Source organism: Sprattus sprattus (genome assembly GCF_963457725.1).
Source record: "Sprattus sprattus genome assembly, chromosome: 7".
Classification (NCBI taxonomy): domain Eukaryota; kingdom Metazoa; phylum Chordata; class Actinopteri; order Clupeiformes; family Clupeidae; genus Sprattus; species Sprattus sprattus.
The window spans coordinates 1,707,944-1,733,735 of record NC_137926.1 but is presented as its reverse complement, the minus strand read 5'-3'; the positions used below and the strand labels follow the sequence as shown (position 1 = coordinate 1,733,735).

The 25,792-nt window shown below is 43.6% G+C and overlaps 4 protein-coding genes across 4 annotated transcripts in view; 3 read left to right on the top strand and 1 right to left on the bottom strand.

The window, feature by feature from the left end:
- Nucleotides 1-3,774: 3,774 nt before the first annotated feature.
- skor2 (SKI family transcriptional corepressor 2) lies at nucleotides 3,775-10,175 on the top strand (the record flags this gene model as incomplete). Its single annotated transcript, XM_080841502.1, has 7 exons — nucleotides 3,775-5,622; nucleotides 6,234-6,297; nucleotides 6,604-6,681; nucleotides 8,302-8,367; nucleotides 8,544-8,639; nucleotides 9,133-9,200; nucleotides 10,116-10,175. 7 exons carry the CDS (start codon nucleotides 3,775-3,777, stop codon nucleotides 10,173-10,175), a joined length of 2,280 nt encoding a protein of 759 aa, XP_080697628.1.
- A 1,328-nt stretch (nucleotides 10,176-11,503) lies between these two features.
- On the top strand, nucleotides 11,504-13,195 carry ier3ip1 (immediate early response 3 interacting protein 1). Its single transcript, XM_080842970.1, has 3 exons — nucleotides 11,504-11,608; nucleotides 12,083-12,184; nucleotides 12,284-13,195. Exons 1-3 carry the CDS (start codon nucleotides 11,518-11,520, stop codon nucleotides 12,337-12,339), a joined length of 249 nt encoding a protein of 82 aa, XP_080699096.1. The 5' UTR covers nucleotides 11,504-11,517; the 3' UTR covers nucleotides 12,340-13,195.
- A 1,889-nt stretch (nucleotides 13,196-15,084) lies between these two features.
- On the top strand, nucleotides 15,085-23,037 carry hdhd2 (haloacid dehalogenase-like hydrolase domain containing 2). The gene is made up of 7 exons (XM_080842437.1): nucleotides 15,085-15,135; nucleotides 16,006-16,114; nucleotides 16,401-16,609; nucleotides 16,805-16,889; nucleotides 17,171-17,387; nucleotides 21,179-21,242; nucleotides 22,070-23,037. The coding sequence occupies exons 2-7, from the start codon at nucleotides 16,014-16,016 to the stop codon at nucleotides 22,180-22,182; spliced, it is 789 nt and encodes a 262-aa protein (XP_080698563.1). The 5' UTR covers nucleotides 15,085-15,135; nucleotides 16,006-16,013; the 3' UTR covers nucleotides 22,183-23,037.
- A 109-nt stretch (nucleotides 23,038-23,146) lies between these two features.
- The window catches only part of katnal2 (katanin p60 subunit A-like 2), a gene marked incomplete at both ends in the record, with an annotated part of 20,112 nt that continues 17,466 nt past the window's right edge, over nucleotides 23,147-25,792 (bottom strand). The window contains 2 exons of the mRNA XM_080841902.1: nucleotides 23,147-23,286; nucleotides 24,585-24,687. Coding sequence (XP_080698028.1) covers nucleotides 23,147-23,286; nucleotides 24,585-24,687 — 243 coding nt within the window. The remainder of the gene's footprint in view (nucleotides 23,287-24,584; nucleotides 24,688-25,792) is intronic.

Here is a 25,792-nt window from a genome sequence, read left to right as displayed (position 1 = left end):
GAGGGCGCATTAAGTCTTGTCATTTTGCGAAAGACCTGCAGCATTAACTAACGATTAAAATTTAGGACACTGTTCTTCTGGGCATTTGTTCCGAGAACAGACCAAAATATTAATGAGAGCAAACTTATTTGGACTGAAGTGAACGCAACGACATTTTAAAAACATAACCTAATCTTTACTTTTGTCGTCAATTAAAAAAAATGAAACAGGTCTGAAAATAGCCTATCATCTCACACAAGTTGTTTTCCAGTGCGCATTAATAATGTTCACCGGGGCCTTTTTCTGATTTGTTAACTGATTCTGTGTGAAATGACAGTGTGCTGGTTCTTCTGATAACTGTTAATTTCTATTCCTTTCCCGACTACTGACCCCAGAGGTCACATAAGCAATTGTTTTTAAGCGCATGATTAATTTCACAGTGGGGTTACCGCGTACGTAGATGACGTGCAATGCATTATGGAAATGTGAAATGTATTGCCTCTGAATTGTAAAGTAGTCAGCCTGGTGAAAACCTCTGCCGGTTATTTTACCTGCAAAACTCACTACCTGTGTGTGTGTGTGTGTGCGCTTGCGATTGAGTGATGGTAAAACAGGCATAATGCATATGTATAGGCTATGATATTGTATTTGTAGCACACATGAACTTTTGAGAGACGTATCCCATATGTGTGATTTATTAGCAAACTAAATATTGTATCTTAATCAAATTAATTGTGCATATTCTAAACACGTTAGCATTTAATTCAACATTGCCCATTCATTCCATTCAGGGTGGTCTTGTCTATTCAGTCGCGTGCGTCTGGTCGCTGCCTCCGGTCTTCCCCGTGCGTGGCGTGCGTAGCGCAGTGTGAGACGAGACAAAAGCCGCGTGCATAAAACCTAAATTGGGTTTATAGCGAAGCAGATGGGACTCGCTCGTCAGTGCTGTCAACGCGAACAGTTTTCACAGAAAAAAAAAACAACAGAAAAAAAACAATCCTTTGAATTGATGTATTAATCACAGAAGAGAATAGACCAATAATTAAGCCACATTTATCACAACCAATGCGCTGATTCAAACATCATAAGACATTTACAAAGGACTGTGAAATTATGGTGTCAATTTTTAATCCTGAAAAATAATCCTCTAGGCTATTGTTTTGTCTTATTCCAAGACGGAAAAAAACAATTATTTTAATTGTTCATAATATGTTTAAAATAATTGATGTATTGTATGTTGGACATTTCGAAGAGACATATCATATAAAGACTAGCAATAAATATATAAAAAAAATACAAGAATTATATACATTCATCTACAGTATATATATATTTTCCCCACGAGGGCTATACATTTCACAGTTGGTTTGTAACCTGCTTTGTAACTTTTTTGTTTTATTTGCGGAAATGTCTTACTGACCATGTTTAACCTTTTGGACTTGATTGCCGTAGACAGGCGGTGACAACAGCGGCCCTAATAGAGACAAAATGACTGGATGACATTTATTGCTTGTTCGGTCCCTAATATCGAGGATATAGCCTACAACTGTCTAAATCATTTTAAAGACCAAACGATAAAGTTCCTTATTAACAGAAGAGGGTGATATGTTTTTACTTAAGGGGGGTCTTTCTTAGTTTGTGGCAGCTCATTTTTGAGTTGTTGAATTACACTGTTAAATAGTAAAAGACGCTTGAGAAGGAACCTTGTCATTTTTTATTTCAGACTATTTTTGCTGCTTTTCGGGCCAAAGGCAAAAAGGAGCATAACATAGGCTACTCACCATTGTGCTACAAAATAACTTCAGTTCTTCAGAATGTTTCAGTATGTAAGGGTGTTTCATTTCTGTAGGCGTAAATGCCTAACATTTAATTCTAATCCGATTGAAATATAGCATACCCGGTGTTAGATTTACTCTGAAATTAAATTATCATGCAATAATATTCCATAGGCCCTTGTTTATAAATCATTTTGACATTGACGCTATAGTTTGAGTTAGGCTATAGGCTACAAGGCTGACAGTGTGGTCTATTGTATTTTATACGCCAGCAGACATAAAGTCCATGTGTTATTAATGCTTTAGCTGCATATGGTTCATGTCGAGCGGGGTGTTTTTCTCATTCCGAGTGGATGTATACAGCCTCGGTTCCCGCCCGGGGCCAGCCTCCTGCTTTAGCCTCTCTTTAGCGCGCTGAGTGGCAGTTAGTGAAACGTCATTGGCTCCTCGCGCAAAGCCTTTTCAGTCATCAAACCAGCAGAGGGGCAGAGTCACGCCAATCAATTCCCGTTCAGTCCGCCGGTGAGCCGGTACGAGCCGTTAAAGGGAATAAGCCCACGCGAGACGCACAGTTATTCACTCATATAGCCGACGGTTAACTCACGCGGAGCGCGTCAAGGACATCTCGGACTTTACTTATTTATAGTTTAAGGATATTCGCCGCGACTTAGTGCATGTAAACGCAGGTGCGTCAGTTTGCTTCAGCTTGATACCGGATATGTTTTTAATTTTGTAACACTTGGATTTCCCCCAGATAGACGGAGGTAAGCTCTAATGGAACTTGGATGCTCGGCGTTGTGGTTGCGTACTGTAAAACAAATATGTAGCCTATGTTCAAATCAAATTGCACTTTCCTGCCTGCAGGTTATGAAAGTTATTATTATTGTTGTAATTATTATTATTGTTTTATTATAAACAGTAAAGGCTTTGCTCTTGCTTCAGCGGACAGGAAATATAGCACCCTGTGCGGGTCTGACAGGTGATGAATGACTCTACGTCAGGACGGTTGATGAGGCCGACAGCGTATTTTACGCCAAATCACCTCCATCTTTGGGGGTTAATAATCGCAATATTCTTGCCAGTACAGCATGCTCTCTTTCAGTAAACATTCCCCTTAAGTGTGCCGAAGTGTGTGTGTATGATAATAACTAGTCTAGTCTTCACATGATGGCTTTAACCTTTTTTCTGTTATTCATCCAATCGTGCTATGCACTTCAACAGATGTGGCGCGCTGGACTCATTGCATATTACATTCATTTGTAAAAACTGACGTTCATTCATTTGTTCGTACCAAAGTTTTTTATTTTTATTTTCACCAAACTATTTAAAATCAGTCCGTTGGCCGATAATACAAACTGCGGGAAACTTTCCCTTACACATGGAATAAGGGTATATTCTCAAATTAAATTTTTGTATTTTTGTGATATATATTAAACTACTTAATTACATTTTTCTTCATTTATCAAAAAATGAATGGAGCAGGCGTATTATACGTTGCTCCAGATTTTCAATTAGGATCAATGATCAGTGAATTTGTGATGATATTTCTGCGTCAGATTCTACTGTGGTTAATGTGTTTGCGTCTTCAGAATCAGAACCATTACTTAAACACTTGTAAATAATATCTTTAATATATTGTAAAAATACATAATAACTTATTATATAATTAATTAACAATTAATTGTTTGTAATAGTGTTACATTTAAATTAGTATTTGACATGGATCTTCATGACAGTGAAACCATATAGATAGTTATTTAAGAGATGGAAGTCCTAACAAAATGTAATGAATAATAAAATAATTGCATGATAAAATAAAATAGAAGGAGTTTGTCCACAACTTTCAATTATTTAATTTTATTATTTTAAATTCAATTATTTCAAATATTAATTGTATTCAATTAATTCATTAAGGATATTTTTGTCTCCCTTTTAAGAGCAAACAGACAGCTTGTATTGGAGGAGCCCCAGAGCACGGAGCACACAGCCCTTCTGCAGGGACCAGAAGACTACGCTAGCGATGGCCACCCCACCCAGCTCGTTCGCCCCCCAGGAGCCGCTCACCCCACCCAGGCCCAACCACTCCCTCAAACCCAACCAGGTGGGCAACGTGATCCTGTACGGCGTGCCCATCGTCTCGCTGGTGATCGACCACCAGGAGCGTCTGTGCCTGGCTCAGATCTCCAACACGCTGCTGAAGAACTACAGCTACAACGAGATCCACAACCGGCGCGTGGCGCTGGGCATCACCTGCGTGCAGTGCACCCCCGTGCAGCTGGAGATCCTGCGTCGGGCGGGCGCCATGCCCATCTCCTCGCGCCGCTGCGGCATGATCACCAAGCGCGAGGCCGAGCGCCTCTGCAAGTCCTTCCTGGGCGAGAACGCGCCGCCCAAGCTGCCCGACAACTTCGCCTTCGACGTGACGCACGAGTGCGCGTGGGGTTGCCGCGGCAACTTCATCCCGGCGCGCTACAACAGCTCGCGCGCCAAGTGCATCAAGTGCACGTACTGCAACATGTACTTCTCCCCCAACAAGTTCATCTTCCACTCGCACCGCACGCCCGAGGCCAAGTACACGCAGCCCGACGCCGCCAACTTCAACTCCTGGCGCCGACACCTGCGGCTCACCGACAAGACCCCGCCGGACGAGATGGTGTTCGCCTGGGAGGACGTGAAGGCCATGTTCAACGGGGGCAGCCGTAAGCGGGCGCTGCCCTCCAGCCACTGCTCCTCCATGGGCTCCTCCCTGAAGAACAGCTCCGTCCTGCCCCACATGATGAACCCCGAGCTGGGGCAGAAGAGGGGCTGTTTCGTAGACGACGACGACGACGTGCACGACGCCAGCAGCCTGTCGCCGCACCACCACAAGAGCGCCCGCAGCTACCCCGTCATCCCCGTGCCCAGCAAGGGCTTCGGCATGCTGCAGAAGTTCCCCACCACCTCGCTCTTCCCCAACCCCTACAGCTTCCCCGCCTTCGGCCTGTGCCAGCAGAAGAAGGACGACGACGGCGGCGTGGTGGTGGGCGCCGCGGGGCAGAAGAACACGGGCCTCTCGGGTCTGCTCTGGCCCGCCCGTAAGGACGCCTTCTACTCGCCCTTCTGCATGTTCTGGCCCCCGAGGGCCGCCGGGGGCATCCCGGTGCCCACCTACCTCCAGCCCCAGCCCAACGCCCTCTCCTCCCTCACCGACAGCCCCTCGCTCCGGCAGGCCTTCCTGGACCTCTCGGAGCAGGGCGAGGCTGGCGCCGCCGCCGGTGGTGGGGGTCTGGGCGGCACGACCCGCTCCTCGGGGCTCTTCGACGGCGACTGCCTGCCCACGGGCGTCGTGCCCTCCGACCTCCGTCCGGCGTCCGAGAGCTGGCTCAAGCTGCTGGACGCTCCGTCTCTGCAGGCGCGCAAGGCCAGCTACCACTCCGCCTTCCGGCCGGTCGTCAAGGACGCGGAGAGCATCGCCAAGCTCCACGGCGGAAACCTGGAGGAGTTTGGGTCGGCGGGCCGGGGGGCGGGTTCGGCGGAACAGCAGGCGCACCTCTCTCCCGGCGGCACCAGCTGCAGCTACCAGAGCGAGAGCGGAGAGAGCGACGAGGAGCACGTGGAGGTGGACGTGGAGACCAAGCAGGACGAGGAGGAGGAGGAGGAGGAGCGGGAGGACTTCGGCGTGCGGACGCTGTCCCAGCAGCCCTTGCACCTCCGCGGCCTCCCCGACAGCGCCGGCGAGAGGAGTAAAGGGCCGGGGACGTTCCCAGCCGCCGTCGTCGCCCCCGACAACTCGGACGACAAGCCCGGCCAGGCGGCTGTCACTCCGCCTGCCACTCTCAAGGTCCCAAGCCCCATCCATGCCTCGCTGGAGGACATGCCGTACAAAAATGTAAATATTCCCTCGCGGCACTTTAACTAATTATTATTTAAATGCAGCCCCGGACTGGGGGGCTGATCTATATGCATAACGAGATTGATAGCCTCAGCTCCCTGCAGACATGAAATATTCACAGCGCTTTGATCCCCCCCTAATAAGCAGACGTGTTTTGTTTAATGGCGACATTATGTTTGCTCTCTTTCTGTCACTGCCGCCTATTAGTCCTTTTAATCTCTAACCTGTCGACATGACATTAACCAGGGGAGTCACGGGCAGCCAGGAGTCACCCGCAGCTATTACAAGGGGGGAGAGGGAGAGAGAGAGAGAGAGAGGCAATTTAGCATCCTTGTAACACGCTAGGTTGAACACACACAAAGTTACTGTCTGTTAACGCCACTCAATTGTCCTGTTTTGTGACGGCGTTTTAAAAAGCCATTTAAGCAACGATAACAGGGGGAAGGGTCTGTGTGCCGTGCTGGACACTGCTGTTGTGATTCCCCAAGGACAATCGATTTAACTGCTCCGGTCAGTTCAGAGACAATCTTCGCAGGCAGCACCTCTCCCCCGCCCCGCCGACATGAATCAAGTCTAAGCAGCGCGTCTGATGTGCTTTATGTTCTCAGGTCCACAAGAGCCGAGAGGACGGCCTGCCCGCGTACGCAACCAAAGAAAGCACAAACCATTCAGGTGAGGAACATTAGCCCTAAGTGATTTTTAGGACAGTGTTTGCACACGTATTGTTTTCCCCTAGCCACACGAGTGGATCTCCTCTCTAAGCCAAAAAAAAAAAAGGGCGTTTTATGGTTAAGTTTAACGACACCACATTGGTGAAATGATGTATATCACTGTATATTGTTGTTTATTCATTTTCATATGGGGACAAAAGGGGGATGGGTAAATCTGTTGTTTGTCTTTTTCTATCTTTTATTTTCACGCTTCCACATAAGCTGGTTTAATGGTCCTTTAATACTCCTCTCCTCTCCTCTCTTCCAGACGAAAACAAAGAACAGACACATGTCTTCGGGTCTGAGACAGAGTCCTCCGGTCAGGAATACTGGCGAGATACTCCAGGTATGTACGGGGACCACCGGTTGGAAAATCCTTCTTAACCAGTAATGTGTTTGCAAAACGACTACATTTACAGCGGTGAGAAATTGTGTCGCTAACAGGCGGCACTCAAGGATTAATATAAGTGCACGCGTGAAATCAAACTATTCTTCAGACGCGCTCGCAAATGGAGCTGCTCTCCACCATGTCATTGGGAAACGGTCTCTGTGGGGAGCCATTACAGTTCAGGGACAATCAGCTCAAACAGGAGGAAGGTGACAATCACCATTTGAACAATATAAAATGGATGTAATTGCCTTTTTGTTGGCAAAATCTTCCATTACAAAGATCATAGCTTATTGCCTTTTATCTGTCAGAGAGACATTAAAAAGTGTTTTATGACATCTATGCCAACATTTATATTATCTAGCCGATAATGATCTCTCCGAACGTAATGTATAATATATTTGAAAAAAATTACATGAAACAAATTAAATGAAACCACCTTTGCCTGATTGCTAAATGTCTCCCAGGGCTGCCGGGGACGTGATTAGAAGTTCTGATTCCAAAGCGTCTAAGGCACTGTCTTAAGGAGAGAGTTCTGTTTCTTGGGAGAAAAATAATCTAATTTTCCATTTATGTAATGCAAACTGCCTTGGCTTTGACTATTCACGGTTAATTGACTGTCAAACGAGGTTGTTATCCTCAGGCACTGTCTGCAAATTTGCTTGTCAAATGAGACAGAGAGGAGGAGAGCGGGAACAAGCCTCACTTCCAAATGAGGGAAGGCATTGTGCGGCTTAAGAAGGCAAGACGTGAAATGAGCAGGTGGGGGGTGGGCTGGGGTGGCGTGGGGGGGGGGGCGATCAGATTATATACCCAAACGTGCTGGACCGCTTCATTTAAGGCATTCGATTTGCCGTGCGGCGCACTGAAGTCGGAGACAGAGGCGCGTAACCATCAAAAGAAATGCTCCAAGGATTTTTTTGTGTAATGACAACTCCTGGGGAGGCTAGACACGGAGACCTCTTACTGTCTCTGATTGTCAAACAGCCACGTATGAAACAGCAGCACTATAGCTGTGTGCTTGAGGACACATACTGGAGTGAGAATGTGTTCTTTGTTAGTAAAAGAGATTTATCTGTGCCTGAAAAATTGCTTTGTTTGTATAAAACTACTAGCTTGGGGGGGTTTGAAATCCATGGAGCTCTTCTTTTAAAAACATATCCTACTGTTGTCGTTTTTTGTATATAATAATTATGTGCAATTTGTCATTTTATTTGTGAAAAAAAATGAATCATGTTGTGAGTGTTAGTCTTCTTTAGTTTTACAGTTATTAAGTATTCTGCTTAATTCAGAAAGCAATGTTTCCTTGACATGTGACGACTATGTCTGTTCAATATAATTCACTGGTATACTTAGAGAAAATAGGGTTTACTTTCAGTAGAAGACCGACATCTACTCTTACATTCCTATGCAGTTAGGCTGACCCCTGTTGGCCAGTTTCTGAAATGCAGTTTGTTCAGTCTACAGGAGTCTAGGTCAAAAATCTGATTCAAAAACACACACCAGTTATTAGTGTAAATTCTTTCATAATTTCATAGCTAATGTTTTCCTTCCCATTTTTTTGTTGTGTGATTCCAGGAGAGCAAAATCAGGATTCACATTCACCGGTGACACTGAAGAAAGACGTGGAGAACATGGAGAAAGGTAAACACACACCTCCACACACACTCTTCACCACCATTTGATGGACAGCCTCAGATGTGTTTGTTGACTTGTATGGTTGCAGGGGCCTTGCGTCTGCTGTAGTCTTCTGGGGGGGAAGTGTGATTACTTAGTGTGGTGCACACCTCTCTCTAACGTGTGTTTTGTTTCAACCCCAGAGGAACTTCAGAAAGTTCTCCTTGAGCAGATTGATCTGCGGAGAAGATTGGAGCAAGAATTCCATGCGCTGAAAGGCTCGCCATTCCCAGTGTTCCGTAAGTTCCCGCTCTCATCCCTCAGAATCCCAACCACCCAACGATTTACCTCACACACTTAGCATATTTATGAAAACATAATATATTTAAAATACAACGCAATATAAAAAATATATATCTAACCATCCAACATATACAATATTATTATTCTATGGAAGAAAAGGACGCAATAGTCAACCTTAAAGTATAATGCATAATACTTGCAGCGCCTGGCCATAATAATGTGTGCCTAATAAGTGTGCTGTCTTACATGCCTAATAAGTGTGCCTAATAAGTGTTCTGTCTTACATGCCTAATAAGTGTGCCCTAATAAGTGTGCATAATAAGTGGGCCTAATAAGTGGGCCTATTAAGTGTGCCTAATAAGTGTGCCTATTAAGCGTGCCTATTAGGTGTGCTGTCTTATGTGCACTAGTAGCAGGTCTGTGTTGAGTGTGCTGTCTTATGTGCACTAGTAGCAGGTCTGTGTTGAGTGTTGGGGTTTTGCCTTACAGATAATTTCCAGGATCAAATGAAGAGAGAACTGGCATACAGGGAGGAGATGGTTCAGCAGTTACAGATGGTAAGAGAGCTCTCTCCCTCTCTCTCTCTCTCTATCCCTCTCTCTCCCTCTCTCTCTCCGGCGCAGCAGCGTCAGTAAACACAGACATGTCAAACACTTTCTTGTGCTAGTCACAGCCATACAAACAATATCCTCTACTGTTCACAACATAGAGCATTTCACTGAAGAAAATAAATAGTCATAAACGTATTATATTATATTATATATTATTGATCAGCCCAAAACTTTGGAGAGTATTTTATTTTTATTATCGAGACTACGGGTATGTTTCTTGGGTTGTCCTTAGTAGTAAAGCTCGGGAACGACTGTAATAAGCACACAAGGCAAAGCTTGTATATCTAGCGCACACAGGCAGACTTTAGCCTGAGGCGATATCTCTAGTAATCCTTTGTGTTCATGACACTGCGTCACAGTTTCAAATATCAATCACTTCTGCATCTGCATAGAGACAGTTTAGCGCCACGCTAGCGCCACGTTAGCAGACTGAGTTTGTTTACCGCGCCGTTTCAACATCATTACTCAAGAAGGGAGAGAAAATTACATTTGTGTGACGGCACTGAATGACAGATGGGACTTTTGCAGTCGCAGATGTGCCAGAGTTTAAAGTTTCAACGCCGGAGATTCACGAGAATCAGAAAAAACGTGAAGCCGAGTTGTAGCAGACTTTTGATTTCACATTTCAGTGGTAGACCGTCAGTTCTATTGACCCTTCATAAAACAAATATAACATAAAGTGGCACCTCGTTATAATCATCATTCTCATAATTAGAATTAGCAATAAAAATATCAATATCAAGAAGGGCAAATATTATTAATAATATGCAACTATCTATAAAGTAACTGTGAATTGTATTGTTTCTGCTCCCTCATTCAATGATGCTCTCTAATGGTTTCGTCCTGCTGTTCTCATCATAGATCCCCTATGCAAACATGCTCAGAAAGGAGAAGATTGGGGCGCATCTCAGCAAGAGTTAAATGGTAAGTATTTGAAAAATCACTATTAATAAAACAGTGCATGCATGCGCAGCCTTTTATAGAGCATAATCATCACAGTCATATTATAGTGTAATTATACTATACTGATATATTATACACCATTGTATTGTTAAACTGTACGTTGCTACCCTGTACTGTAGTTCTGTCAGTTAATTTTTTTTAACAAAACACAAATTATGAGTTTATTGAGAGCCAGTTCACCAGGTCAAATTCCTTGTTTGTTCTAACTTACTTGGCAAATAAAATCTGATTCTGATTCTGATTCTGATTATAACAGTTTTTTTTTTTATCCAGGTTCTTGGGACACCTCATGTGACACCAAGCAGCACATTCTGTGAAAATCCCTCAAACTGGAAAAGACAAAAGCCTGTGGCTATCTGTGAGCGCTGCCACACTGAAACAGAAGAGACCTCTTGAACCCTTACCCCTGGACTGTCTTGAAATGGTTGAAGTGGCAAAGAGAGGAATCAGTTGTTCCACGGAGCAGTTAAACACCCCTCAAGCAAAGCATCAGTAGTGTGTGTGTGTGTGTGTGTGTGTGTGTGTGTGTGTGTGTGTGTGTGTGTGTGTGTGTGTGTGTGTGTGTGTGTGTGTGTGTGTGTGTGTGTGTGATCAACCATGTATATTAGTCCTAAAAAAAATCAAAGAGGCACTGTTAAATTAAGACATGAACAATGGAAAAGACTCATCACTGGCACTCTGACCACACATTACTGTCTGATACCTTTTTTCTGACACTGATCCTGTCCGATTCAACACAAATGTGTTGTATGATGTGTAAATATTGAGGGTGGACAACAGGGGAACTTAACAGAAACATACAGCATCATCGTCAGTGAACACACAAGCAAATGGACATCCTTCTTTTCATTTTGCTTATTTCAATTGTTGACTAACAGTAAATATTAAATGAAGAATGGTATTATGAGCTGTTAATGCAAATGTATTTAAATATGTTCTTGTAGTTTCTCTACTATTTATGTGGATAATTAAAGTCTATACAATATTGAAACTGCAGTGTGTGTTCAAATATTTCGTCCTGAAACCACTCACAAATTGCTCTCAAAAATGAAAAGCTACACTCACAGAGAAGAACAAGTGCACGCAGAGCTAGATTTGCAGGTACGGGGTCAAAACACTTAAAAAAAAAAGATAATCTACACGGTTTTATAGCAACGATGTAGTAGTATTTTTGAGAAAGCTTCACATTCGCCGAGACGCCAGGGACCGGTCAGGGAGTGTGTGACGTGGGACGCTCCGAGCCTTCAGCTGCTTCCTTATCAAATTACATCACCACGTCACGTCAGAGCATAGTGCCAGCATGGCGTTCACTCTGTACTCCCTGATACAAACGGCTATATTATGCACCAATGCGATAGCCGTTTTGCACGAAGAACGATTTTTGAGTAAAAGTAAGTCTTCTGCATGTTTTTCACTTCATGGACGTTATATTTCGTATAGATAGTACCAGTCCACCAAGTTAACCAGGTGAACTCAACGTTTCCTAGCAAGCTAGCTCGAATAGCTATGTTAGCAAACAGTACTGAGGCACTCCAAAACAGTTACGCTAGAATGCGAGTGTGTTTATAAGCCAACAGACTGCTCTAACGTTTCAAATGGTTGAATAGTTAATCTGCCTTCTAATGTTTAATGCTATTAGGTATGGGCTATATCGTTACCCTGCTGGGTATCCAACTATCTGGGTAGCTAACGTTAAAAAACTAATCAGTAGCTAATGCCAGGCTCCTCAGTGGGTGGTGGCTCTCAACCATAATATGGGGATACTAACTAGCTTTCCAAAGCAGACGCAGGCCCATGTCAGTATAACTTTACAGGTGTATTACCACTTGAAAATGTAATCGATTATCTTGATTAATAACCGACAGTTGGTTGGGGAGCGGATCAAGGCATCGGTGGATTCGGTGATGAGCCGGGGGTTAAAGCACAGCTCCTGAATCTGGTTCGGTCGGTCAGGACAGTGATGAGAGGTAACATCCATGGATTCAAATGCCGTGCTAATACACTACTGTCAGTCAGTTGCTGTTCTTGTTATTATGGGTATTAACTCCGTGTCTTTTCAATTGCAGTGCCGTTAATTATAGTTAACGCGGTGTGTATTGTATTACTGCTGCTGTTTGGATGAGGAACTACCCCGGGAGAATTGGACAAAACGAATAAGATCTGCAAAGGAACACAAGGACAATTTCTTGTCGTCACGGTTGTCGGCACTCCGAAATCTCCTGGGAATTCTGAAGCGTCTCCACTCGAGTCTTATTTTGCACCTCGTTTTTTGTATCTCAACGGCAGTGAATGATGAATTGTCTTTTATATCCACACGTGTCTCACAGTATGCCAGTGTCTCTGTTTATATTTCATGCGGTTACAATTACACAGACAGCTAGGTTTTCTCTGAAACGCAGGAGGACTGAGAACTGCTTCTATCCTTGACACAACAAGGGGAAGAAAAAAAACAACATCTTTTCTATCCTGGGACATTGCCTTGAACACCGTTCCCTCGGTTTAAAATAAAGTGTTTCATTTGTCACCTGACATCTACTCGACCAGTTTACCACACAGATTTCCATGCGGATTTATTTTTCTGCTGAGCAGTTCAACTTCTGCCAGTCCGTGTGAAAGTAAAATTCCCCTGGAGATACACTGGGAGATCTGTCAGCTGGGAAGAGTAGGAGACGTTACTGTAAATGCACTCTGTACTCCTCCTCTGTCTGTCAGTATGCTTCCAGTAAGCTATAACCCAGAGCCATCCCCTATAGTTAGAGACACATTCATTACTGAAGGGATATCATTCAGATTGTGTTCTGCGGTGACTGGGTACAATGAAAGTGCTGTAAGTGTTCATAGTCAGAGTCCATAGTTCATAGTCTCGTCTCCTGTGTCCCGGTGCTCAGAGAGGCCTGGTTGCTGTTGTGCTCACGTGTTTCTTATGAAGTGGTTTCATCTTTTGAATATGAAATCATATCATGCCACTCATAACATGTCACCCATTATGTCCTTAATGTTTTAATAAAGACAACTGAACTTGTTTTCGGTTTGGCTTCCTGATAACAACATCGATGATCCTGTGAGACGCTGGGAACATTTATCTCATGAATATTGAAATGAATATTAAAAAGAAAATGTAAAGCTAGATATTCTCTATTAATTTAAGAAACCTGAAGGATATTTTTCAACAATTTCTTTGTTTACATTTTTATAACCTCTCTGAATTGGTGACTAGAAATTGGCCTAGACTGTTGGTACAGACATTGATTATCTTGACCTGCAACTAGTAGGAATACTCAATACAAATTAAATGAAACATGGATATAGTGAAAGTATTTAGCTGGGATTCTACAACATCCCTGAAATTGACAAATGGACTTTCATACTGTGTATGAAAAAAACTGGTTTATTAGTGTTGTGATAGAGAATGCAAACTGTAAAGTGAACCATCAGCCTGCTTTCAGGTAGAATTCAAATCCCTTCCTGATCCATCTCTGCCTCATTCCAACTTCAGTAAGTATGGACGACACCAGCAATCATGTGTGTATTAGTGAGGTTTAAGTGAGTATGGACGAAACCAGCACTCATGTGTGTATTAGTGAGTCTTCAGTAAGTATGGACGACACCAGCACTCGTGTGTGTATTAGTGAGGTTTCAGTGAGTATGGACGAAACCAGCACTCATGTGTGTATTGGTGAGTCTTCCAGCATATTCACTGTTGATTACAACCATATGGAGCACATTACTAATGTTCAACTTTGCCTTGAAGCTTACGAGACATTTTTATTAACAGGAGCTTAAGCCTGACTATAGGAGCCAGATATGTTGAATTATGACCATATGTTTATCAGTGAGATTGCAATAAAACCTAGATTAGTCTATCGTGGCCTAATCGCTTCAAGATTATATGCTTCAGACATTTTGAATGCAAGAGGTCAAGCTTTCATGTATGTGAGTCCTGTCAGACGTGGGCCAGTTAGCAACTAAATGCATATTCAACAAATGTATAAATATCTGTCAGATAGGCTACTGCTCAATTTAATAAGTAAGGCTTTCACGTTTTGAAATATGACAAAACTTAAAAAAGTGAATGAATGTCAAAGGTCCAGAACTCCAGATGCTGACATAAAACATATATTTTTTCCAGGGGGTTTGAAAGTTACATATATTTGTATTTTTAACAAAATGCTCAGAAATAAATGAAAAACAGCTTGCTTTAGCACAACAAGGAAATAACACAGAATAGCATGGTCATAACAGTGTCCAAATAGGCTTTTAGCTCTGATGATAAACCTTTCAAAATGTTTCAATCGATTAATGCATGAAAATACCTCTAAATGCGTAACATCTGCTTGTTATTAGTGGAGCACATATGTTTTTTTTCTTTTAATGAGCGATTAATCTGTTTATTTATAACCCTCTTACATGATTATCTCATAGGCTGAATCTGAAGCACTATGTTGTGTATTCTCTCTGTGTGTGTGACAAAAACAGCAGACGCTAAACATGAATAACTCAATAACACGAACACGAACACGTACCATGGGCCTGCAGAGCCGCTGTATCCAAACTTCACTGTGGTATGAACATTTCAATCAGAATCAGATTCACTGAAAGTTGAATTATCTTTGCAGGTCTAGTTTATTAGTAGTAATAGTAGTTTTTTTGTACCGCAATTTTTTCTTCTTCTACTACCACCTCCACTACCACCACCACCTCCACCACTACTACTACTTCTAGGCCTATTACCAAAATCCTATCTCCTAATGTCTCTCTGCTACGAAACATCTTCAACATTTTGAAGAATAACTCAGGCACTTCTCTAGACAACCCTCAGTCAGTTCATGCACTGTATTAAGGACCCCGTTACCGGCTAATAGGTGAGTCGGTCGGCTCTCCACTCAATGTATTGGGCCCGAACGTCACACATTTCGCGGTAATATAAGTTTGTTTTTCACAGAACAACTCACATATTTGTATGCATACAATGTATAAACTCGGTCTCCACATTAAACATTTTGTAAGCATACTTTAGCATTCGATTTTCACGAAATACCCACCATTAGCAAGGTAGCTTATATGGCAACACTGTTTCAGTTTCGCAGAAACAGCAGCCTACATGGGGGTTTGCTCCTCTGTCCTAAACGTTAACTGGAGGAAAAAACAGATTATTCTTCTGGTCGATTTATTTATTCTGTCCCTGATTTACTTACATGTCCTCATATGATATTGAGTGCAGCATTAACGTTAGCTAACGTATCGGCCTTAGTCCCTGGCTTCAGAATCTGCTTAAGTTCTCAGTTATTTGGCATCACTTTTTAAATAATATTTTGTTCATGTTTGAATAGAAGGGAATCAGCAAAGTCTTACGTTTTGGCAGATGTATTGCTGGCCATACTGTGTAATCCACGTTCGTTTGTGTTGAATAAGAGCATTAATTGCACTTAAAGAGAGACTGATTTGAATTTGAGGAGAAATCCAAATACGTCTAAATAATAGAGGATCACGAATGCAGTGCCCGTTAACTGACCTACAATATGGTGTTTGCGTTTCAAATAATCTTCAGCATTATGATCCAGTGATCAAAGCAGAATACATTTTAGCCTGTGCTTTTTTTTTTTTTTTTATCTAGGCTCCAAATAGTGTCATCTGTTGTTCATGATTATTGAATGTTTGGGATGCAGATGTGATTAAATGTTTTTACTTTAATATAAACATAGTAAATATTTCACAGTAAGGTCACCACCCAGAGATGTTCAACATGGGTGGTGGCACCATTTTTAATGTGCTGCGGTTTGATTGACAGTGGCTGCCATGGCGACCCGCCGGGCACTGAAGGCTGTTCTCATTGACCTGAGTGGCACTCTCCACATCGAGGATACAGCAGTGCCTGGGGCGCAGGAGGCGCTGGCAAGGTCAGTCACTCAAACACTCACGTCTGATTTTTACACAAAGCCTGAACCTACACTTTGATTTCTCAAGACAAGAAGCCTGTACTTTAGTAGCCTAGGTGCTATCCACAGATATCCAAGGGAGGACACATACAGATAGAAATGTCATCTTGCCTTAATGTAAGATAAAGTGTCCTTAAGATGGAAGTCTTTTAAGATGGAAAACTGGTAAATGTGAATGATAAAATACCCTGTCTCATAGTCATTCTTGTTTGACGGTATCCTGCTGGTTGCATTTGATGTTGACCAGGTTAAGGAGTGCCCCTGTTGCAGTGAAATTTGTGACCAACACAACCAAAGAATGCAAGCGGAACTTGCTGGAAAGACTCTGCAAGTTAAACTTTGACATCCAGGAGAAGGAGATCTTCACTTCACTGACAGCTGCCCGTAATCTGCTGGAGCAGAGGAAAGTGCGCCCCCTGCTGCTCGTAGAGGATAGTGCCTTGGAGGATTTCTCAGGTTGGCCGTTCTGGAGCAGTTTTTAGACTGAATAAAAGCATGTAAGAAAATACCAGGATATGCCCTCTTGGAGGAGATTATTTAGTTCCTATGACAACCTCATTGTGTTGTTGATGTGCCTCTTCATAAAGCTCTTACCCAGTCATTTAAAACTGTATTCGTGCCGACAGTTTGAATCTTCTCTGCTACATAAAGGTATGGATACATCAGACCCCAACGCTGTGGTGATCGGATTGGCCCCCGACCACTTTAACTATGAAATGCTCAACAAGGCTTTTGGGTAAACTCTTTACTTCAGCACTTCACAATCAGTTTGGTTTTTGATTACAGTGATTGGGAAATCCAGATGTGCAAATAATGGACAACAAATCAATCAGTTTAAATACAGCAAAAATAGTGACATCATAAGCCAGTGCACACCCTAGTTGTACAGGTGGGATTAAAACAGTGACATCATCAGCCGGTGCCACCATAGTTGTACAGGTGTGATAAAAACAGACACCATTGGACTGTCCAGCCCCATTTCTTCTTCCTCACATTATTTTCTCATTTCCTCCCTAGTCTGATGCTCGACGGCGCCCCCCTCATCGCCATCCACAAAGCGCGGTACTACAAGCGCAAGGACGGGCTGGCTCTGGGCCCCGGGCCCTTCGTGACGGGCCTGGAGTACGCCACAGACACACAGGCCACCGTGGTGGGGAAGCCAGAGAAGACGTTCTTCCTGGAGGCCCTGAGAGACCTGGGCTGCTCCCCAGAGGAGGCCGTCATGATCGGAGACGTGAGTGAGATATGAGACGAGTGAGAAGCCATTTGAGTGATAGAGTTAATTATTAGTTAGATATTAAATTAAGAAAAAAATTAATTATGTGTTCTATGCCTATACTTTGCTGTTGGGCTGTTCTACTTTAGTGCTTGTTATGTTTGTTTGGTGACGGTGTGCAGTGAAACATTCTGTTGTGTCTCTTAGTGACGGTGTGCAGTGAAACATTCTGTTCTCTTAGTGACGGTGTGCAGTGAAACATTCTGTTCTCTTAGTGACGGTGTGCAGTGAAACATTCTGTTGTGTCTCTTAGTGACGGTGTGCAGTGAAACATTCTGTTCTTCTCTTAGTGACGGTGTGCAGTGAAACATTCTGTTCTTCTCTTAGTGACGGTGTGCAGTGAAACATTCTGTTCTCTTAGTGACGGTGTGCAGTGAAACATTCTGTTGTTCTCTTAGTGACGGTGTGCAGTGAAACATTCTGTTCTCTTAGTGACGGTGTGCAGTGAAACATTCTGTTGTTCTCTTAGTGACGGTGTGCAGTGAAACATTCTGTTGTTCTCTTAGTGACGGTGTGCAGTGAAACATTCTGTTGTTCTCTTAGTGACGGTGTGCAGTGAAACATTCTGTTGTGTCTCTTAGTGACGATGTGCAGTGAAACATTCTGTTCTCTTAGTGACGGTGTGCAGTGAAACATTCTGTTGTTCTCTTAGTGACGGTGTGCAGTGAAACATTCTGTTGTTCTCTTAGTGACGGTGTGCAGTGAAACATTCTGTTGTTCTCTTAGTGACGGTGTGCAGTGAAACATTCTGTTGTGTCTCTTAGTGACGATGTGCAGTGAAACATTCTGTTCTCTTAGTGACGGTGTGCAGTGAAACATTCTGTTGTTCTCTTAGTGACGGTGTGCAGTGAAACATTCTGTTGTTCTCTTAGTGACGGTGTGCAGTGAAACATTCTGTTCTCTTAGTGACGGTGTGCAGTGAAACATTCTGTTCTGTTCTCTTAGTGACGGTGTGCAGTGAAACATTCTGTTGTGTCTCTTAGTGACGGTGTGCAGTGAAACATTCTGTTCTTCTCTTAGTGACGGTGTGCAGTGAAACATTCTGTTCTTCTCTTAGTGACGGTGTGCAGTGAAACATTCTGTTCTCTTAGTGACGGTGTGCAGTGAAACATTCTGTTGTGTCTCTTAGTGACGGTGTGCAGTGAAACATTCTGTTGTTCTCTTAGTGACGGTGTGCAGTGAAACATTCTGTTCTCTTAGTGACGGTGTGCAGTGAAACATTCTGTTGTTCTCTTAGTGACGGTGTGCAGTGAAACATTCTGTTCTCTTAGTGACGGTGTGCAGTGAAACATTCTGTTGTGTCTCTTAGTGACGGTGTGCAGTGAAACATTCTGTTGTTGTCTTAGTGACGGTGTGCAGTGAAACATTCTGTTCTCTTAGTGACGGTGTGCAGTGAAACATTCTGTTCTCTTAGTGACGGTGTGCAGTGAAACATTCTGTTGTGTCTCTTAGTGACGGTGTGCAGTGAAACATTCTGTTGTTGTCTTAGTGACGGTGTGCAGTGAAACATTCTGTTCTGTTCTCTTAGTGACGGTGTGCAGTGAAACATTCTGTTGTTGTCTTAGTGACGGTGTGCAGTGAAACATTCTGTTCTGTTCTCTTAGTGACGGTGTGCAGTGAAACATTCTGTTCTCTTAGTGACGGTGTGCAGTGAAACATTCTGTTCTCTTAGTGACGGTGTGCAGTGAAACATTCTGTTCTGTTCTCTTAGTGACGGTGTGCAGTGAAACATTCTGTTCTTCTCTTAGTGACGGTGTGCAGTGAAACATTCTGTTCTGTTCTCTTAGTGACGGTGTGCAGTGAAACATTCTGTTCTCTTAGTGACGGTGTGCAGTGAAACATTCTGTTCTCTTAGTGACGGTGTGCAGTGAAACATTCTGTTCTCTTAGTGACGGTGTGCAGTGAAACATTCTGTTCTCTTAGTGACGGTGTGCAGTGAAACATTCTGTTCTCTTAGTGACGGTGTGCAGTGAAACATTCTGTTGTTCTCTTAGTGACGGTGTGCAGTGAAACATTCTGTTCTCTTAGTGACGGTGTGCAGTGAAACATTCTGTTGTTCTCTTAGTGACGGTGTGCAGTGAAACATTCTGTTCTGTTCTCTTAGTGACGGTGTGCAGTGAAACATTCTGTTGTTCTCTTAGTGACGGTGTGCAGTGAAACATTCTGTTGTTCTCTCAGTGACGGTGTGCAGTGAAACATTCTGTTCTGTTCTCTTAGTGACGGTGTGCAGTGAATCATTCTGTTGTTCTCTTAGTGACAGTGTGCAGTGAAACATTCTGTTGTTCTCTTAGTGACGGTGTGCAGTGAAACATTCTGTTGTTCTCTTAGTGACGGTGTGCAGTGAAACATTCTGTTGTTCTCTTAGTGACGGTGTGCAGTGAAACATTCTGTTGTGTCTCTTAGTGACGGTGTGCAGTGAAACATTCTGTTGTTCTCTTAGTGACGGTGTGCAGTGAAACATTCTGTTGTTCTCTTAGTGATGGTGTGCAGTGAAACATTCTGTTGTTCTCTTAGTGACGGTGTGCAGTGAAACATTCTGTTCTTCTCTTAGTGACTGTGTGCAGTGAAACATTCTGTTCTCTTAGTGACGGTGTGCAGTGAAACATTCTGTTCTTCTCTTAGTGACTGTGTGCAGTGAAACATTCTGTTCTCTTAGTGACGGTGTGCAGTGAAACATTCTGTTCTCTTAGTGACGGTGTGCAGTGAAACATTCTGTTGTTCTCTTAGTGACGGTGTGCAGTGAAACATTCTGTTGTGTCTCTTAGTGACGGTGTGCAGTGAAACATTCTGTTCTCTTAGTGACGGTGTGCAGTGAAACATTCTGTTGTGCTCTTAGTGACGGTGTGCAGTGAAACATTCTGTTCTCTTAGTGACGGTGTGCAGTGAAACATTCTGTTGTTCTCTTAGTGACGGTGTGCAGTGAAACATTCTGTTCTCTTAGTGACGGTGTGCAGTGAAACATTCTGTTGTTCTCTTAGTGACGGTGTGCAGTGAAACATTCTGTTCTGTTCTCTTAGTGACGGTGTGCAGTGAAACATTCTGTTGTTCTCTTAGTGACGGTGTGCAGTGAAACATTCTGTTGTTCTCTCAGTGACGGTGTGCAGTGAAACATTCTGTTCTGTTCTCTTAGTGACGGTGTGCAGTGAATCATTCTGTTGTTCTCTTAGTGACAGTGTGCAGTGAAACATTCTGTTGTTCTCTTAGTGACGGTGTGCAGTGAAACATTCTGTTGTTCTCTTAGTGACGGTGTGCAGTGAAACATTCTGTTGTTCTCTTAGTGACGGTGTGCAGTGAAACATTCTGTTGTGTCTCTTAGTGACGGTGTGCAGTGAAACATTCTGTTGTTCTCTTAGTGACGGTGTGCAGTGAAACATTCTGTTGTTCTCTTAGTGATGGTGTGCAGTGAAACATTCTGTTGTTCTCTTAGTGACGGTGTGCAGTGAAACATTCTGTTCTTCTCTTAGTGACTGTGTGCAGTGAAACATTCTGTTCTCTTAGTGACGGTGTGCAGTGAAACATTCTGTTCTTCTCTTAGTGACTGTGTGCAGTGAAACATTCTGTTCTCTTAGTGACGGTGTGCAGTGAAACATTCTGTTCTCTTAGTGACGGTGTGCAGTGAAACATTCTGTTGTTCTCTTAGTGACGGTGTGCAGTGAAACATTCTGTTGTGTCTCTTAGTGACGGTGTGCAGTGAAACATTCTGTTCTCTTAGTGACGGTGTGCAGTGAAACATTCTGTTGTGCTCTTAGGATTCAAGAGATGATGTGGGAGGAGCTCAGAATGCCGGCATGAGGGGAATACTCGTCCAAACAGGTGAGAATGTCAACCTGGCTCGAACCCGACCGGACGCAATACTTACAGAGACCGTATGCAGCAGTTTGTGCACTTTTTGAAATATGATTTAATATGCAACTAGTACTGGTATCATCTTCAAAATAAATGTTCATGGTGTATGGTCATGTGAATGACAGATTAACACACCTATAGTACCCACTAGTTGCCTAGGCTATGCACTCTGCAGTTCTGTGATCTGGGTCGGACCAAACTGGTGAAAGAACCCTTCACAGCACGGCATCGCCAAACATATCTCCAAAAGACACGAGTTAATGCTAGTATAAAATAGGGGATATTGATTGAATGAATCCCAAAAGGATCTGTATGCCTATTTAATGAATAGGTGACAATCGCCACAGATTGTACGTCATGTTTGGTTATGTTCTGGTAGGATCTTAGGCGGTGCCTTGTCTTAAGAATTTCAGTCCCGTGTCTGAGCCTGTGCCATTTTGTGCATCTGAAAAATAAAAGACTTATGTAACTTGTAAGCTAGCAAGCCGTTTATACTTTATAATATTAAAGACATTACTTAATGATATTCTAATAATATACATTACTTAATGATATTCTAATCATATACATTACTTAATGATATTCTAATCAAATACAATACTTAATGATATTTTACTCAAGTACAACACTTAATGATATTTTACTCAAAAACAATACTTAATGATATTCTTATCAAATACATGAATTAATGATATTCTAATCAAATGCATTAATTAATGATCTCTGAGGTGAAGTCAATAGTAACTGACCTGTAATCCTTTAGCTGAGGAATAAATGATGTGATTTCTCTTCAGGTAAATACAGAGCTGGAGACGAAGGCAAAATCAACCCAGCACCGTATCTGACGTGTCAGAGTTTCCCTCAGGCAGTGGAGCACATCCTCCAAACCCTCCTCAAGCCTGAGTGACACACACACACACACACACACACACACACACACACACACACACATACACACCATCCTCCACACCCTCGCCAAGCCAGAGACACACACACACACACACCATCCTCCACACCCTCGCCAAACCAGAGTGAGACACACACACACACACACACCATCCTCCACACCCTCGCCAAGCCAGAGTGAGACACACACACACACACACACACACACACACACACCATCCTCCACACCCTCGCCAAGCCAGAGTGAGACACACACACACACACAGACACACCATCCTCCACACCCTCGCCAAGCCAGAGTGACACACACACACAAGCGCACACACACACACACACACACACACACACACACACACACCATCCTCCACACCCTCGCCAAGCCAGAGTGAGACACAAACACACACACACACACACACACACCATCCTCCACACCCTCGCCAAGCCAGAGTGAGACACACACACACACACACACACACAAACCTGAGTGCCATGTCCACTTAGTGGACACACCAGCAAGGGAAGCCGAGTGTGTACATATTCAAGGAAGTCCCAGAAGTCCACTGATTCCATGAGCTGGTGTGTGATCTCATTGCTCAGTGCACCCTCCGTCCATATACTCAAACCTCTCCACAGATGTGTCGTTATAATGTTGGATTTTGTGTGTGTCAAAATGTATTATTCTTCAAAGTGCATCACTGAGCAGAAATGGACAAATAAAAATATTGTATTTATTATGTATGCATCGTAATATCTTCTGTTTGGGATGTAAAAGAAAGCGTAGCTTGTTTTAGAATGATTTCAAAAGTAAGATTGTTCATCGAAGTTTGCTTGCAAGCAGTAAATTAAAATGACCGTGACAAACAAAACTGTGACAAATGCTGTGTGTCAGTCTTTGAAATGCGAGTGGGATTGTGAAGCCCAGTAAAAGGGTATTACATCTGGACGCCTGGGCGGCCGGTTCTCCGTCACACTGACTCGTACTCCCTTTCCCAAGCGCTGTATTTCTCCGTCAGGGTTCTGGCCGATGGTTTGGTGTGAGTGATGACCTCCAGGAAATCTGCTGTTGTTACGGTTTCCAGCTGGATGACCGGCATGTTGGAATTACCTGTGTGCAGACATTAGTTACTGTGATGGGAACACTCGACTAGCGCCTTGCACTGATTCTGTTTCTGCCGCCACAAGCTGGCACTAAGACACGCTGGCACTAAGACACGCTGGCACTAAGACATGCTGAGACATGCTGGCACTAAGACATGCTGGTACTAAGACATACTGAGACATGCTGGTACTAAGACATGCTGAGACATGCTGGTACTAAGACATGCTGGTACTAAGACATGCTGAGACATGCTGGTACTAAGACATGCTGGCACTAAGACATGCTGAGACATGCTGGTACTAAGACATGCTGAGACATGCTGGTACTAAGACATGCTGAGACATGCTGGTACTAAGACATGCTGGTACTAAGACATGCTGGTACTAAGACATGCTGAGACATGCTGGTACTAAGACATGCTGGTACTAAGACATGCTGGTACTAAGACATGCTGGTACTAAGACATGCTGGCACTAAGACATGCTGAGACATGCTGGTACTAAGACATGCTGAGACATGCTGGTACTAAGACATGCTGAGACATGCTGGTACTAAGACATGCTGGTACTAAGACATGCTGGTACTAAGACATGCTGAGACATGCTGGTACTAAGACATGCTGGTACTAAGACATGCTGAGACATGCTGGTACTAAGACATGCTGGTACTAAGACATGCTGGCACTAAGACATGCTGGTACTAAGACATGCTGGTACTAAGACATGCTGGTACTAAGACATGCTGGTACTAAGACATGCTGGCACTTAGACATGCTGAGACATGCTGGTACTAAGACATGCTGAGACATGCTGGTACTAAGACATGCTGAGACATGCTGGTACTAAGACATGCTGAGACATGCTGGTACTAAGACATGCTGGTACTGAGACATGCTGGCACTAAGACATGCTGAGACATGCTGGTACTAAGACATGCTGGTACTAAGACATGCTGGTACTAAGACATGCTGAGACATGCTGGTACTAAGACATGCTGGTACTAAGACATGCTGAGACATGCTGAGACATGCTGAGACATGCTGGTACTAAGACATGCTGGTACTAAGACATGCTGAGACATGCTGGTACTAAGACATGCTGGTACTAAGACATGCTGAGACATGCTGGCACTAAGACATGCTGAGACATGCTGGTACTAAGACATGCTGGTACTAAGACATGCTGAGACATGCTGGTACTAAGACATGCTGAGACATGCTGGTACTAAGACATGCTGGTATTAAGACATGCTGAGACATGCTGGCACTAAGACATGCTGGTACTAAGACATGCTGTACATCTCACCTTCTTGGTGGTTCTCCAAAGCGTCAAAGATTTTCCGAACGGGCCTCATGGCAGCTTCCTTGCACACCAGTCTGATATCCGAGCCAGAATAGCCCTCCGTCTCCTACAGTGTCAAGAGAAATAACCTTCTCTGTTACCTTATTTCCAAAAGAATTATCTTTGCAACCGACTTTAAAACTCTTCAATGTAATATGGCAAAGGCAGTGGAATAACTCTTTTATATCATGAAGCAAAGTCAGTGGAATAACTCTTTAATATCATGTAGCAAAGTCAGTGGAATAACTCTTTAATATCATGTAGCAAAGGCAGTGGAATAACTCTTTAATATCATGTAGCAAAGGCAGTGGAATAACTCTTTTATATCATGTAGCAAAGGCAGTGGAATAACTCTTTGATATCATGTAGCAAAGGCAGTGGAAAGACTCCTTCACACTCCTCAGTAACCACGGCTACAACTTAGCCGGGGGTGTACATCGGAGTCCAGTCGGACTCCAGTCGGACACAGGAAATCTAGATTTTGGGGAGTCACATGAATCTGATCTTCGATTTAAATCGGACTACGCTCGGAAACTGGACACATGTGTTCGCACTGATTGTTTATCTGAAAGTTGAGTGATTGAAAGTGATTAATTGGAATGCCTCTTATGCAATTACACATCCTTATAGTAACCATGAGTATGGTTGTATGGAGTATGGTTACCATATGGATCATCTGTTTACTTGGACCAACACAAACATTACAGTGACAGTTAATATCAACACATGATAGCCTGTGGTAGCTTAGGATGAAGACTGAACAGAAGGGTTAGAGACTGTGATGGGTGGGGAGCTGACCTGAGCCAGTGTGTGTGATGGGTGGGGAGCTGACCTGAGCCAGGGTGTGTGATGGGTGGGGAGCTGACCTGAGCCAGGGTGTGTGATGGGTGAGGAGCTGACCTGAGCCAGGGTGTGTGATGGGTGGGGAGCTGACCTGAGCCAGGGTGTGGTACTGGAGGTCAGTGTGAGGAGCTGACCTGGGCCAGGGTGTGTGATGGGTGGGGAGCTGACCTGAGCCAGGGTGTGTGATGGGTGGGGAGCTGACCTGAGCCAGGGTGTGTGATGGGTGGGGAGCTGACCTGAGCCAGGGTGTGTGATGGGTGGGGAGCTGACCTGAGCCAGGGTGTGTGATGGGTGGGGAGCTGACCTGAGCCAGGGTGTGTGATGGGTGG

Coding starts and splice junctions, on each gene's coding strand:
- hdhd2 (XM_080842437.1), top strand. CDS start 16,014: ATGGCGACCCGCCGGGCACTGAAGGCTGTTCTCATTGACCTGAGTGGC. Junction 16,115..16,400: donor GCGCAGGAGGCGCTGGCAAG/GTCAGTCACTCA, acceptor GATGTTGACCAG/GTTAAGGAGTGCCCCTGTTG. Junction 21,243..22,069: donor GGGAATACTCGTCCAAACAG/GTGAGAATGTCA, acceptor ATTTCTCTTCAG/GTAAATACAGAGCTGGAGAC.
- ier3ip1 (XM_080842970.1), top strand. CDS start 11,518: ATGGCGTTCACTCTGTACTCCCTGATACAAACGGCTATATTATGCACC. Junction 11,609..12,082: donor AGAACGATTTTTGAGTAAAA/GTAAGTCTTCTG, acceptor AATAACCGACAG/TTGGTTGGGGAGCGGATCAA. Junction 12,185..12,283: donor GGTCAGGACAGTGATGAGAG/GTAACATCCATG, acceptor TTTCAATTGCAG/TGCCGTTAATTATAGTTAAC.